Genomic DNA, 17,281 nt, shown 5'->3' on the forward strand with positions numbered 1-17,281 from the left:
GACGAAGGGAGCGGACAGCAAGGCTCTTCACACGCCGCTCATCTGAATACAACGTCCTTGTGCAAAGAGGTGGCAGACCAGGGAGAGGCAAGGCCACTTACTCGGCAGGCGCGCCTGGGCCTGCGAGGTGAGCACCAGCCCCTGAGGCAGCGCACTCTGCCCGGCCGGGTGCGAGGGGGCCTGGGGCTGGGGCTGGGGTGGGCCCGGGGCGGAGGCCGGGACAGTGGTCTGAGCCCGCAGTTTCGCAGGATGGGCTGGGCTAGGTGCTGTGCTGAAGGTCGAGGTAGGCTGGTGTCTCGGAGCACCGGTGGAGGCCTGAGAGGTCTGAAACGGGGCTGCTGCCGCTGCAATTGATAAGGTTGGTTTGTGCAAAGCTGTTAGAGGTTCTTCATACAATGCAGTATTAAATCCGAATTTTACAGAAATAAAACAAACAGTATTTCTTTCACACCATCTCTCAAATGAGAAGCCCTCCCTAAAAGGGGGGCGGGATGGCCTAGGGGATGAGAAAAATCTAATATTTTATATGTTGTTAACTATTTTCACTTCACGTTCACCACCCTGCTAACATGGTGTGTTTCTGGAGTAAACGTAGCGTCAAAAGTCAGCCCTCAGATGTATCAGTGAGAGCCATGTTCTCACCACACGAGAAGGTAGGCAGCACTGGCTGCCCTGCTTCCCAAAGAGCTCTTACAACAAGCTGCTCTGGCATTTACAAAGATCTCAGAAAAACACTGGTCGTGACCCCACAGATAAGGGTTCAAGACGACCTACTACCTTTCCTGCCGTTTAACCCTATCCTTCTTCACAGTAACAAGCAGGTTACGTTGAAGTGGTGGCACTGAACACAAGAGCAGACTTCCTCAGAAGTTTCTTAAATGACGTTGACGTGTATTTCCCGACATAAAAGAGAGCGTTTCTGCTGAGGTACATCTTCACCATCACATCAACAGCGACTCAACTAAGAATGTAAAGTCTTATACAATTCAAAGACATGAAAAAAAACAAAACTCATGTAAGAACTACACGTGGTCCCCTGGGAAAGCCAGAGTGGACAGTCCCATCCTGCTCAGAGGAGTGGTCACACATCCCCATGGGGCCAGGGAAAGTGTGAGAGGAATTTCTTTGTGACGCAAAGCACAGCCCCCCGAGAGGCATACCTTTTGCATCCGGATTTGCAGAGAACGTGGCAATGGGTGGCCGTCCTCGAACATGGCCCTGTGGCGTGGCCGTGGCTGTGGCAGGGGTGGCCGTCCGGGGGGGGTGTGTGTTGGGGAAAGCCACGGTGCGGCCCTCAGGCTTCTGGCCGTACTGCACAGGCTGGAACAACCTGGACGCCCATGTGCACGGGCAGGGAGACGGGGACACTGCTGAGATGCGAAGGCAGGGCCCCATAGATGGGCGCTGGGGACCCAGGGCCACCTGAGGGCAGAGGGCTGCCCACCCCAGGGGCAGTTTAAATAGGGAGATTTCTAAGTACAGTATTAAGCAGCAGCCACTCGCCAAGGACAGGGAGAAGGGTGCTTAGTACACAGAAGTGGTACCTCTACCCCTGCAATGCTTAGGCAACATTCAGGAGTGAATGGGATGGCAATTTTTAGGTTTCCATGAATGTGAACTAGAAACATTATCTCTAACACTAAGTCCATTAGACTACTCTTTTGACTAAGAGTCAAGCAGAGTGACAAGTCAACGTGCACAATTGGGTAACGAGAAGCAGCAGAGACGACCCAGGCGCCTCACAGGTGCCAGTGGGGGAGCTGTAAAGGGAGGGCCACAACACAGCTTCCCCATCCGGCTGCGTCATGAAGCAGCGCGCTCTTCACGTTTCCTTCACCTGGAAACCGTGACGGCAGGAATTCTGTATTTCCAAAACCCCTGGGCAATGCGACAGGTGGAGACGGCCAGCAGAAGCAACTAAACGAGGCTGCAACAGCCCAGAGAGGACTTTGGCTTCACTGCCCCGGCTTTGTATTTAACTGAGGGTGGCAGGGCTCCTGCGAGTGCAGGCAAGGAAGCTGAGGGGAGGGCGGTCGGACCCAGGTCGTCAAGCCACATAAAAAAAAGGCAGTAAGAACAGGCTGCCAACCGCAGAGCTGGCCCGTTTCTCCCTAAATCACCAACCTGCTTTTTCCTGTTTCTGACTGGTGCCCAGAATTTTGCATAAATCCAACTCCTGGATTTCGCCTACCTCGCCTACCTCAAGTCATTTGTGTTTTGAGTTCACCAACTAGGGTGCCTGCTCGTCTAGTCTCATGGCACCTGCAAGATGTCCCTTTTTACCCCTGATGCTGTAGCCGGGAGGAGCCTCTGCCAGACCTCAGGGCCCCACGCCCACCGCACTCAGGGACCCCGATCCCGCCCCCAACGGTGCCCCCTCTGCCCTCCTACTCTGACAGCCCCCACTAGAGCCTGCACAAGGCTACAGGCGGTCTGACTGCCCCGTCTCTGACCACCTCCCCACGGAGAGCCCTCCCAAAGCCCAGCGCTTCTCCAAAATGATGAAAGGGCTACTCTTCAGGCAGCCGAGTGGCCACACTGGCCTATCCACACTTGCTCTTTATCCCAGAAACCAAGCACACCTGGGCATGTCGAGGAGAAGCAGGTAACCAGATTAGATGATTAGCCTTTCTCTTCACAAGCTGTAGCCCAAGTTCTCGTGTGGAACTCAAACCCAGTCATCTCAGTTCTCCCTGAGAGGCCAGGGTCTGTTTCAGCAGGAGGAAGAGGGGATGCCACCCGGACCCACGACCCACAGCCAGCCAAGACCCAGTCAGAGGCAGCTGGTGACCAGGAAGCGCCGCTCCACACCACGCCACACACCTGCTGGGCTTCAGTCTGACGGCCGCCAGCCTGCTTGACGGTGGCGGCGCAGTGAACAGCTCCTCAAAGAGTTTCCGCGTCACCTTCTTCTTACCCAGCAGTTCTGCCTCATGGCGAGTCATTTTACTTTCTAAGCCAAGAAGATCAAATATAGAAAGGTCTGTTTCCTAGGGAAAAAAGAAAACGATTTTGCTACATGAGGCAGGAAAAAAAATAACTGACTAGGAATCAAAGTGGATTCCAAACTGGGAAGGACAGGCCCTTACTGGCCATCTTCCCAAGAGACGCCCGGCGGGACTTGGTGTGCTCGGTTCCATTTTTTTTTTTTTTTATGTGGACCATTTTAGTCTTTAATGAATTTGTTACAATATTGCTTCTGTTTTATGTTCTGGATTTTGGCCATGAAGCACGTGAGATCTTAGCTCCTGACCAAGGACTGAACTCACAGTCCCTACATTAGAAGGTACAATCTTGACCACTGGACCACAGTCAAGTCCCAAGTTCCCCATCATTAACACGGGAGTGATGGCATGTGGTCATCCCGAGAGACAGTGGGAAAGAAGAGGGCGGCACTTAGAGACAGAATACTCAGCAGAGGAGAGGAACGAGCCTGGGAAATGCTGGTCTAGGCAGACAGAGATGCTCGGTCTTGTCAGGGCGGGGCTGGGAAGAGGCCCCAGTGTCCTGGTGCGGGTGCCGTGGGCATATGGCATGTCGTTGTGTCCAGAGCCCTGGGGCAGCTTGCTCCACCTGCTCTTCTCTTGGGACTTTCTCACTCCCACCAGGATGGCGGGAATCAAAGGCGGGGGACAGCAGGTGTGGGCAAGGAAGTGGAGGCGTGAAAGCCCTCATCCCCTCACACATGGATGGGGATGGAAAACTGAGCAACTACTGTGGGAAATAGTCTGGCAACTCATCTAAAGGTTAAACATGGACTCAACACATGACCCCACAATTTTTCACCTGTCACCCATGTGCCCACGAGAAGAGAGCCCCACACCCACACAAAACTTGTACATGAATGTGCACTCACTGGCTAAAAGAGTGCAAACCACCCAAGTGTCCATCAGCTCGTGGACAGATGGACATAATGTGATCCATCCAGACAACAGAGGAGAGAGATCATGACACATGATGCAACATGGATGAACTCTGAAAACACTGCGCTCAGTGAAGTAAGCCCCTGACGTGAAATGTTTGGACCAGATGAATCCACAGGGTCAGACACAGGTGGGGAGCGGGGGGCGGGGGGAGAATGGGAGTGACAGTGTGTGTGGATTTTCTTTGAGGCAATGAAATGTTCTAGCATTAGCTGCGACGCTTGCACATTCTACGAATAGACTAAAACCAACAAACTGTACATTTCAGACCAGTGAGCTTTATGGCAGTGAGTTGGCTCAACTAAGCTGTTTCGAAAACAAAAACACAACATAAAGACTTCCATTCAAGAAACATTTCCCCACCCAAGCAGTATCTTCAGGTAACCTGCTTCTGACTCATCTTTATTCCTCATGGCTCAGGTTTTCTCTAACTCAACAAAGGACACATTCCTACATTAAGAGTAGTGATCAGTGGCAGCACGACATCCCTCACACTAACTCACCATCAACTGCTCACCAACCGGCCCCTTCTTCAGACCGTCGTGTACATTAACTGACTCCTCACAAGTGCCTGGTGTGGTGAGGAGACTGAGGCCAACTGAGGACCCAAGGCCGCACTCCTGACGAGGCAGAGCCAGGACCTCCATCCATAACGACCTGGCCCCAGGGTCGCATGCTAAACCTGCACAAGTCTATCCAGGCCACAGAGCTGTTCCCGTTCCTTAGTGTCTGTGAGACCTGATCCCTGGTCCTCTGGGGTAGAGGCAGCAAACGGGAACTCAGGTACCAGCCTGCCAGTGGCCTGGCTGGTCAGGGCAAGCTCTCAGTCTCCCGTGTGGAAGCCAGAGTAGGAATGCCGACCCCGAGGGCACAGCCCCACCCCACTGACACCTGTGAGCTCAGCACACTTGTGCTGCGAATCACCTGACCTAACTCAATCTGTTCTGTTTTAAAATCTGGGGTTTTCAAAAACTTTCATTACCCCCAAATTCAAACACAGAAAGGTATACAACTATAATTTTTTTGGTTAAAAACAACCAAATTTCTCCACCTAGGGATAGTTGTGTGTGCATGGTTAGTTGCTAGCTGTATCCAACTCCTTCCAACCCCCAGGGGCTGTAGTCTGCTGGGCTCCTCTGTCCATGGGATTCTCCAGGCAAGAACATTGGAGTGGATTGTCATGTCCTCCTCCACGGGCTCTTCCCAACCCAGGGATCAAACCCACGCTGGATTGTTTACCACTGTGCCACCTGGGAAGCCCTAGGTATAGGTACTAATATTTTAATAAAAAGACCTGGGTCCCCACCCTCAAATTACACCTATGAAAACACCCCAAGGGTCCTGCAGTTCTAAGTCCCGCTCTCCTTCACACATTCTGCTGTGCTCACGAGCCAACAGCCAGGGAGGAAAACCCTCAAAGCATCCTTCACATCGTGGGCTCGCCCCTCGGGTCCATTCCAAAGCAGGTTCTGGGTCCAGGGCAAGGCCCATCACAAACGTCCCTTGATGTTGCCCAGCATCCGGCAATGCAGAAACACAGGACACAAGTTAGTGGACACTGATGTCCAGAAGCTCCTGAAACAGAGTTCAGTGGATATCCCTCTGGCACCCTCTCTGTACCTTCCAGAAGTCTCTGTCGAGCGCCTTCAGGACGAGCGAGGCGGAGCGGTACTGCAGCGGCCCTGCAGTGTAGGAGGACTCCGGGAGCCGGGGTGCCACCAGCCCAGGATGGTTGCAGATCCGCTGCAGCCTCAGGAGGATGCTCAGCACGTCCACAAAGTGCCCGCTCTTCAGCGCTTCCTGGGTCCTGCGCACATGCAGGAAGAGATAGGAGTGTTGCCAGGGGTGCGAGCACAAGCCAGCCGGGCTTCTCCCTGTCTGCTGTCCCCACTCTTATGAACGCACAGCTGGTGCATCCCCTTGACCTGGTGAGTAAATCTGCCACATGCCAACCCACCTCCACGAGGTTGTGGTTCTGAGACTGGCTCATTGCCCCATGAGAGAGGACAGGAGGCCAGAGAGCCAGGGCATGGGTTAGACGTTGGGGCACTCTCCATGGCATGCCCCAAAAGAGCAACAGGGCAGGCGTCCCCAAGAGCTCAGGGGTCTGTCTGGGTCGGGGAAAGAATGCCCTGACTCCACACGAGTCCTCTCACACTGGCGCAATGCTGCGCTCCTCCTGGGCAGGCTATGAGCAGAGCCTCTGACGGGACCAGGGAGGAGACAGGACTGTTGAGTCTGAGAAGAGCGGGGCCTCCAGCTCCAGGCACCCACCTCCCGAAAAGGAGCCTTCTGAGAGACCAGAGGGGGCCCTGCTCCATGCGGGAAAGAGGGTGGTGGGGCGTGCACTCACCCCGGCTGCAGGATGACATCCTCGTACAAGGCCTTCTGTCGATTGGAGAGGCGGCACTTGAGGACATGCTCGTATTTCTTCGTCAGCTGCTTCTCTACGTCTCTCTTAGTTCTCCGCAAAATGAAGGGCTGTGTCACCTGAAAAGAAAGAGCTCTTCATTGTTTCCTTTCCAAAAACGGTGTCACAGGCACGCTATGTCGGGGGCCCGCGGGCGCGTACCCGGTGCAGCCGGATGACCACTTTGTGGTAGTAGTCCTGGTTCTCCTCGTTGGGGGCCTTCAGGGGGAAGTGCAGGTAGGGCCTGGAGATGCCGGGGATGAGGAAGTGCACCATGGTCCACAACTCCAGGAAGGTGTTGTGCAGGGGCGCGTCGATGAGGAGCAGGCGCTGCTGGCTGCGTACAGGCAGAGAGACGACTCAGGCTGGACACAGAATTGCTCTCTCTGACAATGCTCAAGGAGAGGGACAGTGATCCTGTGGAGCCCGCACACACATGTGCACGTGCGCACACACAAATTAAGTCAATGAACTGAATTAGGCAAGAGCCTTGGGTCTCCTCAGCCCTCAAGGGCTAGGACAGAGGTAAGGGGGAGTCTTTGCAGCTGAAAGGCCATTTGGGGGTCTGCAATTCCCTACGGTTCCTCCAAAGAACCTTTACATCAGCAACACAGAGCACAGGGCACGTGGCAGGGGCAGTCAGACCTGTGCAGGGTGAACACGGCCTCCCAGTGCCTCTCGGTCATGCCCTTCACGCGCTGCATCTCATCGATGACCAGGCACTTCCAGCGCACCCGCGTGAAGGACGCAAAGCCCTTGAAGAACTGCTTGTAGGACGTGATGCAGATGTTGAAGCTGTTGGGCTCCGTCCACTCCTGCAGTACACAAGCCAGGCCTCACCACCTCCTCGGGCGCAAGCTGCCTGGAGGAGTCACCACCCACTTACCCTGTCCCCATCACCGTCACGCCACTCTTTTTTCTTAATAATTTGCTGCCACCACATAGAAAATGGCTGTTTATATTTTTAGCATCTTTTTTCTCTAGGAGGCTAAAGCCCTCATGTGGACAAATTATGAAACTGCTTTGGGGGCATTAACAATTGCTTTTGGAAAATATATTAGCATGCAGTGTCCTGAAGTGGGGCTTGTTTTCATGGTATATAATCTTAATAAGGGAAACATATATTCAGAAGCTGATAGGAAACATGAATAGCTATGTTGCAACTGATTACATTCAAGGTTTTAAAGAGCAATAACCAGAGATCGTAAAAAGAAAAAAGAAAAAGCCAAGAAGAGACACCTCAGAGAAGACACACGTTTTTAGTAACTACTACTCAACACAGTAGAGTTTAACTATAAGCCAAATTTTTCTCTTCAATGAATAACTGTGATCTGGAACATTTACTTAGAATCTAGTACTAGTACCTACTGGGCAGAAAACAGATACAAGTCCAAATCTGTTTCAGAAGCCCTTCTGTTTGTCACAAATACTCCTTATAAACACATCCATGGGAATTATTTATGGATTTATAATACAGAACCCAGGATGCATCACAATTTCTCATTTCTGCCTGTGATAACCAACAGATCTATGGTTTAAAAGGACAGCAGCCCCTCCAGAGACCACCTGGGCTCTGCGGGGGGCCGGAGGGGGGGCGTCCCTTCACTTCTGGGAGGTGAGCATGAACCCTGGAGGGAACCCATGCAGGCCAGTTTACTGAGTATGGTCTGTTATTTCCAGAGGCTCCAAGTCTAGACAACTACAAGGTCTGGGGTCTCGCAAATGAGTGATTTGCAATAATTACACTAACAAGCATATGCTAATACTTTTGAAGTTTGCTTTCTATAGAAATTAAGATACTTTTCTGTTTCATTCTTTTTCACGTTTAAAATAACATACCTGTCTCTTTGCCTTGAGTTCTCTATGGCTGCCAACATACAAGAGCGTTTTGAGCCCCGGACACCAACGCTTCAACTCGAGCTCCCACTTGAGTATGTTGCAGCTCCTCACCACAACAAGGTGAGGGCCCCAGTTGCCTACAAAGGAGACAGAAGTTTCCTCTGTAACAAAAGCTGTGTGTCCAGTCCAGGCGCCCCGCACTGTGCCTGGTGAGCAGGTGTGCAGGGGAGTCCAGGCACGATTAGAGCAGGCATCACTGGGGCCGGAGGGCTGTCCTCCATCCTCCCTACAGAGCAGGACAACATGCTGCGTCTCCACTCCCAGCACCGCCACAGGGCACACTCCACAGAGGTGCTGAACAAGTAAGTGCCCGGTAAAATGAGAATTTATTCAAAACCATGGACCACTAACGTAAGGAGCGGGAGGAACCCGCATCTACACAAAATGATGCTCAGAAAGGAAGAAACCTCAGGCAGGAGCCCTGAGCCCAGCACTCGCCAAGCCCCCCTACCCAGCAAGGCCCACTGTCACCCCCACACTATGGGTGCTGGTCCAACACTCATGCTCATGATGGTTGCCAACTGCTAATTAGAACACACCCAAACTATCCCAACCCATCCCAAACCACACAGTTTCAATCTCATTCTCCAGAAAAGTAAGGTTGTTTAAATTACTAGAGTAATACATACATAAATTTCAACTCCTGTGCTATAAAATAAACCTAAATCAAGTTAAAAATCAGGAACGGCAGACTTGGAAAAAATATCTATAACACACACCTCTATAGTCATAACAGCTCATATGCAAAGTGTTATACTGATCCTTAAAAAGAATCATCCAAATGGAAGAAAATATATGCACACAACATGACTGACAAAGGGTTAACATCCAAAACATGTAACAGTTCACAGAACTCAATATCAAGAAAACAAGCACCTCAATCAAAAAATGCGCATAAGACCTAAACAGACATTCCTCTGAAAAAGACATACAGATAGCCAACAGAAACTTGGAAATATGCTCGGCACTGCTCACCAAAGAAGGTGGTGAGTTTATGAGCAATTTTAATTCTGTGAACTTATCAGAACCCCCACATTCAAACTCTCTTGGAGCTACGCCACTACTCTTGAGGAAGTGGTGACAGTTTTATGGTTACTCAATGATGAGCCCAAGGACACTGGGCCCCCTGAGGTGAGGGCAGACAGGGGAGCCACATCCAAGGTCAGCCATCCTCGGTCTGTCCCGTCCAGAAGTGGAGCAGGCAGCAGAGGTTCACCCACCCACCCTTCAGAGCCCGCTAAGACCTGCCAAGCACCTGCCTCTCCTCCAACTTGTCAAGCTTCCCAGTAGCTGGACCTTCAGTCTGCTTCCAGCACCAAGGTGCCTGAGTGACTCCTCCAACACTAGCAGTAACACACACCTCTAAGGAGGAAGACCAAGGCCCCACCCGGCCAGCAGATGGGCCTTCCTGGCTCTGTACGCTCCAGCCACCACACCAGCCTCAATACTGCCCCGTGGACACATCAGCAACTCTTTCAGCCTCTGCACCCACCACCCCATCTCCCCAAGCCCTGCACTCAGGTGGCTACAGCATTCTCAGGCCTTTGCTCAAAGACCTTGCGAGGTACACGGTACACGATGCCAATAAGCTGCATCCTTATTCACTGTGCCTGCCGCGGGCCTCCTGAGTGGGGGGCACTTTGTTCGGTTCATAGCTGCACCCCCTGTGACTACAACAGTACCTGGAATGGGGTAGGTATTAGGTAAGCACCTACAGAATGAATAACTGAGTCACTTGTTTGTTCAATTAATGAAATAAAATCCCCTATTTTAGGAAGTATATGTTGCTTCCAATTTCATGCTATTATAAATATAATAAGAAACATTTTTTTTCAACTAAACAAGACAGGAGACACAGTAGCTTTTCTATCTTGAGATAACTAAAACCAATTTTAAAGTACTACACTGAACACTTTGTGGTATTGGGTCAAAAACAAACATGTTAGCACAAGAAGAAAAGGTCACGAAGTTGATTCACTTGTATTAAACGTAAGCTTTCAAAACTAAGGGCAAGGCAGAGTTATTCACTGAGGACGCTAAGGTAACTGTGTCAGAATCCGGAGGGGCCACAAAGAAAGAAACTACTCCTGCGCTGAAGGAACCTCTATCCAGCAACTCAGTATGTCAACTCTTCCAGCTCACGCAGTCCTGCCCTGCCTCTAAAGCACCTGACACAGAGAAGAAGGGTCCCTGGGAGTTGACTAAGTGCTGGAACATCCATGAGCTTCTGTTGCCCTCCATCACTCCACCCCAGGTGCCAGCAGACCCTTCCTTTGGGAGAGGAAGCCCACAAGCCCCGTCCTGGTTAGAGAGATGGGCACAGACTCATTTGTAGCCCCACGGGCACGGAGGGTGGTGAACAGTGCCAAGCTGAACTTCCGTGTGAGTTCAAAGAGCCAAGGGCTGAGGAAGTGGACATTTAGGGTAGAGGGCACAGCCTCCTGTGAGGGCAGAGGACACCCAACCCTCCGCTGCTGTGCAGATGCCGAACCCTCACAGGGCTCCAGGCTACTCCCATGGAACCCTTCTGGGAAAGAAGCCCTGTGGGTGGCAGGATCCAGCAGAGAGACAGGAGGGCAGTGCTAGTGATCTTACCAGGAGGGCCGCTCCCCAACCAGCCCAGGGGCGGACTGCAGGGAGCGCCCAGCCGAAAGGATTCATGCCAACGAGAAGCAGCACAGAGGCCCTGCTGCCTGCTCTGCCATCCACACTGGTGGGCAGCAGAACCCTGGAAGTCACAAAGCCTCAGTCACAGCCGGCTGGATCCGATATTACATGAGACTTAGAGAACTTATGAGTTACTTGATGTAGTCTCTACTGTGAAGGAGGGTTTTGTTGGCTCCAGAGATGAGTGCCTCTAGGCCCCGTCTTGGAGCAGAAGCAAAGGAAAGGAGAAAAAAGGCCTCCCCACCCCCACCCTCAAGCTAGATGTCCCACTCATGCTTCAGTCTCAGCAAACATAGACTATTTAAACAATGACAGGCTCTTACCTTCATTACAGGCTAGGTGAGCAAAGAAGGCAATGATCTGCACTGTTTTCCCAAGCCCAGCTTCATCTGCCAATATGCCATTGAGGTTCTTGCGGTAGAGCTTGGCCAGCCAGTCCAGGCCGATCTTCTGGTAATCCCTGAGGGCACCGTACAGCAGGGCCGGGGCATTCAACTTCACCTGCAGGGCAGACAGGCCAACACACACCTCTCAGGAGAACCACTACAATTCTTTCTCCAAAGTGAAGTCAGAGCAGTCACAGGATAAGCCTACCGGAAGGCCACAAAGGTGATTCATAGATAACAGAAAAGGAAAGATCAGTCATTGTTTTTCCCGACAACTTTTGCCGCTGGGATAAAGAGCTGGTTTAGAAGGAGGAACCTTCCCCTCACAGGGATACCATCCCTCACGAAGGGTGCAGCCTCACCGCGGTGCTGATCCGAGCACTGCCCTTGGGCAGGATGGCTTCAGCCACAGCGGTCACTTCTGCGATGTCCCTAGTATGAGGCTTCCCGACAATCACTCTCTCTGCAGCTTTAAACTGGTCCATGATGAAGAGCGAGTCAATGAGAACCACGTCCTTCCGGCTCTCGCGGTCCCCTGGGCAGTCTTCCATGTCTGTGATCAACGGGAAAATGGGATTTGTGGGGTCAGAGATGCTGTGATAGTATTATGAGCCCACTTAGCATGAAAAGAAAAAGAAATAAAAAAGCATGAAAAGAGAAGGAAAAGAAGAAAAAAGAGAAGAGAAAAAGGAGTCGACAGAACCCAAATACTTCAAATACAGAACGAAGCAGCAAGTTTGTTTTCAATCCACTTTTATACAGCTAACACTGGTCTCCAGACAAACAGGTACAAACTCTTACAGAGTCTGGAGGAGCACTCTGGAAGGCCTCTGGGTGCAGCTGGAAAACGTCAGCACAGCGTTAGCGCTAGTGCCACTCACAGACTCACAGCCTCTGAGGGCTCAGTGGCCACCCCTCTGCTGTCAGGAAAGGAAGGCTCAGAAGCAGCTGAGTCTGGGCAAGGGGCCAGCAGCCCCTCCTGAAGTCCGGCTGCAGCGAGGGGTCCAGAAGGCCCTTGTATCCCTCAGAATTCTTCTGGACCCCTCCCTCGCCCACCACCCCCCACAGCCAGCCAAGTCTACCAACCAGAACAGGAGGGGTGAAAACAAGAAGTAGACTCTATGGGGCACAGTCTGTGAACCTGCTTGGAACATTCAATAAAAGTCAGGTAAAGCCCTTAAAATGGGTGTGCTAAATTAAACAAGCATAGCACAGCCTGGATAAACATGATAAAATCTAGGTGACGTACATACAATCTGGAGAAGACTGTTTCTACACTGTTCACAACTTGATCAAATGTTCTGATAACTATGCCAAGTTGACCAATTTAATAACACTATTAATGTAAACTTTATATTAAATATATTTCAACTTTTTCTTTCATCAGACTGAAAAAAGTAAAGGTAATTCTTAAACTCTATTTTAAGTGTCCTCCTTCTGTTTGATATTTTGGCTTTTGTTTTCAAAGTTGAATTCTTCAAAGATGTCAAGACAGACCTTCTTCTTCACTTGTCTCCTCACTGTCAGGCTTAGGTTGGGGCCACTGGAAATTTGGCAGAAAGGCACCTTCATACAACTTCATCAAATCGATCAATGGTAATTCAGCTGGAAAGGATTGCAGGAAGAAAGATTATTTTACACAAACAGTGTCAGCTGGGAAGAAAGGCCCTTTGGGAGAAGGGCCCTTTCACACACAGTTGACCTTAAACAATTCAGGGGTTGGGGTGCTGACTCTGCAGAGGAAAATATAACTTTCAGCCCTCCTTGTAAGAGGTTTCTTCACACCTGACCAACCACGCATCACAGAGCACTGTAGTCTTTACTACTGGAAAAAAAAAATCCACGTGTAAGTGGATCCATGCAATTCACAACTGTGTTGCTCAAGGAAGGCTCAACTGTATATTCCTTTTCCTGGCTTTAAAATAATTCCTTGGGAAAAGTATTTTCTAAAAGCACATTTATTTTAAAAAGGCTAATAATGATTGCCAATTACTGATACAAAGTATAAGACATTTTCTTTATAAAGTAAGGTGAGGATCTTTGAAATGAGAAACTCAACTTTTATTCATAAAAAAATACTCCTAAAATAACCCAAATACAACCTAATAAATGTACATAAAACTCACAGATTAATAAATGAAAATATAAAAATACTACTAATGGAAATAATTGGTGGAGATGACACATAAAAATACAAAACATCAAATAAAAATCACAAGTAAAAAATGTTCAAAATGGATGATTAAAGATTATTAGCCTTTTTGTATAAAGAGCTCACCCTAACTGATCAAATAACGCAGCAAACTAAAGCCCCAGCCACAGTGGGCAAGGGATATGGAGCTGTCACACACAAAAAATACTATAAAGGGCTCATGAAGTATTTAATTGAGCCTCTCCAGAAACCAGTGCACAACTGGTCCTCCATCACACCAGCAACCATCTTAAAAAGTGTAATTCTGGACCGATATCCTGAGTCAAATACTCTCAGCACTGCAGGTGGTGGTATAAACAGGCTTATTTTTCTGGTAACCAGTATGAAAAGCTGAAGGGCTTTAAATGTCATGCCCTCTAACGTCATTATTTCCCACTTCCATGGGTCTGTCTGGGGAAGTAACTGGAAACCAGGACTTCAGGTTCAGGTTCAAACACAGTTCCACATGGTGTTATGTATAAAACAAGTGAGCTAGGTATCTGTGACACAGAAGCTTTTCTGCATATTTACTGTACGTCAATAAAATTGGTAGTCAAAGTAAGAAATGCCACAGAGAAGTACCCCAAAAGAGCAGTAGGAAAGGCACTATCTGTTTAAGACATAATATTCTAGTGACAGATTTGCTCAAAATTTAAACTATCCATCACATGGGGCTGACAGGTAGATATGTTATAAAGCCAAGCAGAAGAAATTATGGAAGAGAGGTGGTAGGTACATGGGTGTTCACAATAAGGTTCTTCACTTCTTTGGTTTGTCTGAATGTTTTCATAACAAAATACAGGGAAACGTGCATATACATCATATAATGGCTATCAAAGCAGGAACAAAAAAGAGGAGAAACAACATGAAAAACTACTTCACCAATTAGATAATTTAGTAAGGTGTCTTGGAACAAACTTAATTCATGGAATCAACAGCTTTCACACATAAAAACTAGCCTGAAGATATAATGGAAGAAAAAAAATCCTACTCAGAAAGTATTTCTATACTTCTTTTGATAGAAAGTATTTTAAATACTTAGAATTCAAGTTTTAAAAAATTCACATCTACATAAAGAAAGTGCTGAAAGTTTTGTGAAGGGCATGAGAGGAGACTCAGCCAGGAAGAGGCACCCTGTGGATGGATGAAGACGTGCCCCCAGTGACATCGTTCATGGCACTCACAGGCTGGTCAGCTTCCCCAGTGGTCAGGGCTAACCAAGGTGACCACCAGATGGCTTGAAATGACAGTGAGTACCTTACAAGGCTCCACTGTAGGGGATGCAAACGCTCATGGACTACCTCCTCTGGGGAGACCAGCCTCCATGCCACCCTGTTCTGGGGATGCTCAAACAAACCCTCAGAGAAGTCCCAATGTGAGGGGACTGGGGCTCACCTGCCAATAGCCAGCCAACTAGTTGTGAGTGGCCAGAGGGGCAGGGCACGGACCGGAAGCTGGGCCTGCTGATGGCCGCATTTCTGCAGGACCCAAGCCAGAAGCACCCAGCTGGGCTGCTCCCAATTCCTGCACTACAGGAAGTGGTGGAAGAGCTAAAGCTCCAAGTTAACACAGACTCTACCAAGTCAGGGATGCACACGAGAATGAGAAAGAATGAGAAAGGCCCACAAGAACATAAGACAAGGTGAAGCTCAAAGACTAAGAGGTGAAACAGAACACTGAATTTGAACCAGTCATGACCAACCACCACAAGTTACTGTCTTTCCAGGTGAAAATGCCCCTCTCAAGTCAAGAACAAGTCAAAGGCCAGGGAATTCCCTGGTGGCCCAGTGGTCAGGACTCCACGCTTTCATTGCTAAGGGCCAGGGTTCAACCTCCAGTCAGGAAACCAAGACCCCACAAGTTGTGCAGTACAGCCAAAAACAACAAAAACAAGCCAAAGGTGTCCATCATCAACACTTTTGTTGCTACACTTTATTGCAAGAATGGTAATAAAAGGATCAAGATTATAAAGAAAGAATATTATTCTTTGGGGATGAAGAGGTTGTATACATACAAGCAACATGAGAATTCAGCAGTGTTGCTGGATTTAAGATCAACAAATAAAATTCAACTTCATTTCTATATACCAGCAAAAAAATTAAAATGCAATCTTAAAAATACACCATTTTTTACAGCTTTAAAAAATATATTGCACCTAGAACTAAATCTAACAAAAATATACAACCAGAAAATATTAGTGGAAGCTATTTAAAGAGACCTACGTAAATGGAGAGACTATTTTGATCACAGTTTTAAAAAACTCTTCATAGAGACATGGTTCTCACCAAACACCCACTAACTCAACTACATTGACATCAAAATCCTCAATTGGTTCTCTGAAACTTGATAAGCTGATTCTGAATCATACTGAAATAAACCCCAAATAGTCAAGGCTCTCCTCAAAGAAGAATGAGGCAGAAGGCCTGACCTAGCTGGACCTCAAGAATTATTATAGGGCTTCTCTGGTGGCACAATGAATAAAAATCTGCCTGCCAAGGCAGGGGGCATGGGCCAGGAAGATTCCAAATGCTGCAGAGCAGCTAAGCCCCTGGGCCACAGCTACTGGACCTGAGCACTGGAGCCCCTGCTCTGCAACAAGAGTAGCCACTGCAGTGAGAAGCCTGCACACCACAAAGGGCAGCCCCTGCTCGCTGCAACTCGAGAAAGTCTGCGCAGTGATGAAGACACAGTGCAAATAAAAATAATAAAAAAGTAATTTTTTAAAATAGTATTATATAAAAAAAGAATTACTATAAAGCTAGAACAATCAACAGAGTGTAGTACTGGTATAAACCGACCAATAAAACAATAAAGGTGCCAGAAAGAGCCGTGCGTATCAGAAAACCTAATATTTGAGTTGACACTGGGCATCACTGAGGAAGGATGGCTGTTTCAAGTGGCATTGGGACAATCTGTAATCCATTTGGCAGGGGTGGGGGTGGGGAGAGAAACTGCACTCTTATTTCACACTAGAGACAAAATCAATTTGTGGTGAATGAAAAGACATCAGTATGAGAGCAAAAAAATGTTAGACAATATGGAAAGACATCCTTTTGATCTAGAGATTAAAAAAAGTTTTTTCAATCAACACTGACAAACTCAACTGCACTAAGATTAAGAACATTCATTTCTCAAAAGGCATCATAAAGAGAATGAAGACCCACCCCAAACCAACTGGAAAAAGGTCACTATGACAAACGTCACTGACAAGGTAATGTGCCCAGAATATGTGAAGAATAGCCACTGTCAGTACAGGAAAGAAAATGCAAAACCAAGCGGGTAAAGACAGTGGTAAGAAGACACTGCACTTCGTGGGTAATGCTCCCCCACCACAGGCTGACAAGAACAGGTGCTCCTGAGATGTAGGGCCTGAGACAACCGCTCTAACTCCGACGGGGCACCACCTCATGTGTGCATGCTTCACAAGCCGACCGCTCTACTCCAAGCAGACGCGCCTGCCCGTGCACACAGGGAACACTAGAGTGACGCACACAGCACCGTCTATCAGGACAAATGCAGGGGAGCCACCAACACCCCCACCAACAGTACAACCGACAACCCACGGCACGGGCATGCACACAACACCTCAGCAGTGGGAATTAATGAATTTATAGCAACACAGGACCACAGGGGACAAAAATCAGGAACAGAATTGAAAAAAGCAAAGCTTCCAGAGTGGTTCTATTTATACAAAGTTTCAACATACAAGCAAAGCTGTAGGTAGTTTAGGATTTACGTGCCTGGAAGGGGAAAAATGGAGCCAAAAAAATGATAAAGGCAAGTTTCAGGCTGGCAGTCACCCCTG

At 48.8% G+C, this 17,281-nt stretch overlaps 1 protein-coding gene across 2 annotated transcripts in view; it reads right to left on the minus strand.

The window, feature by feature from the left end:
- Window positions 1-17,281, minus strand: part of EP400 (E1A binding protein p400) — an 86,936-nt gene that overhangs the window by 45,212 nt on the left and 24,443 nt on the right. For both annotated transcript variants that reach the window (XM_068989659.1, XM_068989658.1), the window contains 11 exons: window positions 12,783-12,890; window positions 11,648-11,838; window positions 11,223-11,400; window positions 8,173-8,309; window positions 6,979-7,148; window positions 6,496-6,670; window positions 6,277-6,413; window positions 5,544-5,730; window positions 2,824-2,990; window positions 1,161-1,330; window positions 102-344 (listed from right to left, as the gene is read on the minus strand). In XM_068989659.1, coding sequence (XP_068845760.1) covers window positions 102-344; window positions 1,161-1,330; window positions 2,824-2,990; window positions 5,544-5,730; window positions 6,277-6,413; window positions 6,496-6,670; window positions 6,979-7,148; window positions 8,173-8,309; window positions 11,223-11,400; window positions 11,648-11,838; window positions 12,783-12,890 — 1,863 coding nt within the window. The remainder of the gene's footprint in view (window positions 1-101; window positions 345-1,160; window positions 1,331-2,823; window positions 2,991-5,543; window positions 5,731-6,276; window positions 6,414-6,495; window positions 6,671-6,978; window positions 7,149-8,172; window positions 8,310-11,222; window positions 11,401-11,647; window positions 11,839-12,782; window positions 12,891-17,281) is intronic.

This window comes from Capricornis sumatraensis, chromosome 17, assembly GCF_032405125.1.
Source record: "Capricornis sumatraensis isolate serow.1 chromosome 17, serow.2, whole genome shotgun sequence".
Lineage (NCBI taxonomy): Eukaryota > Metazoa > Chordata > Mammalia > Artiodactyla > Bovidae > Capricornis > Capricornis sumatraensis.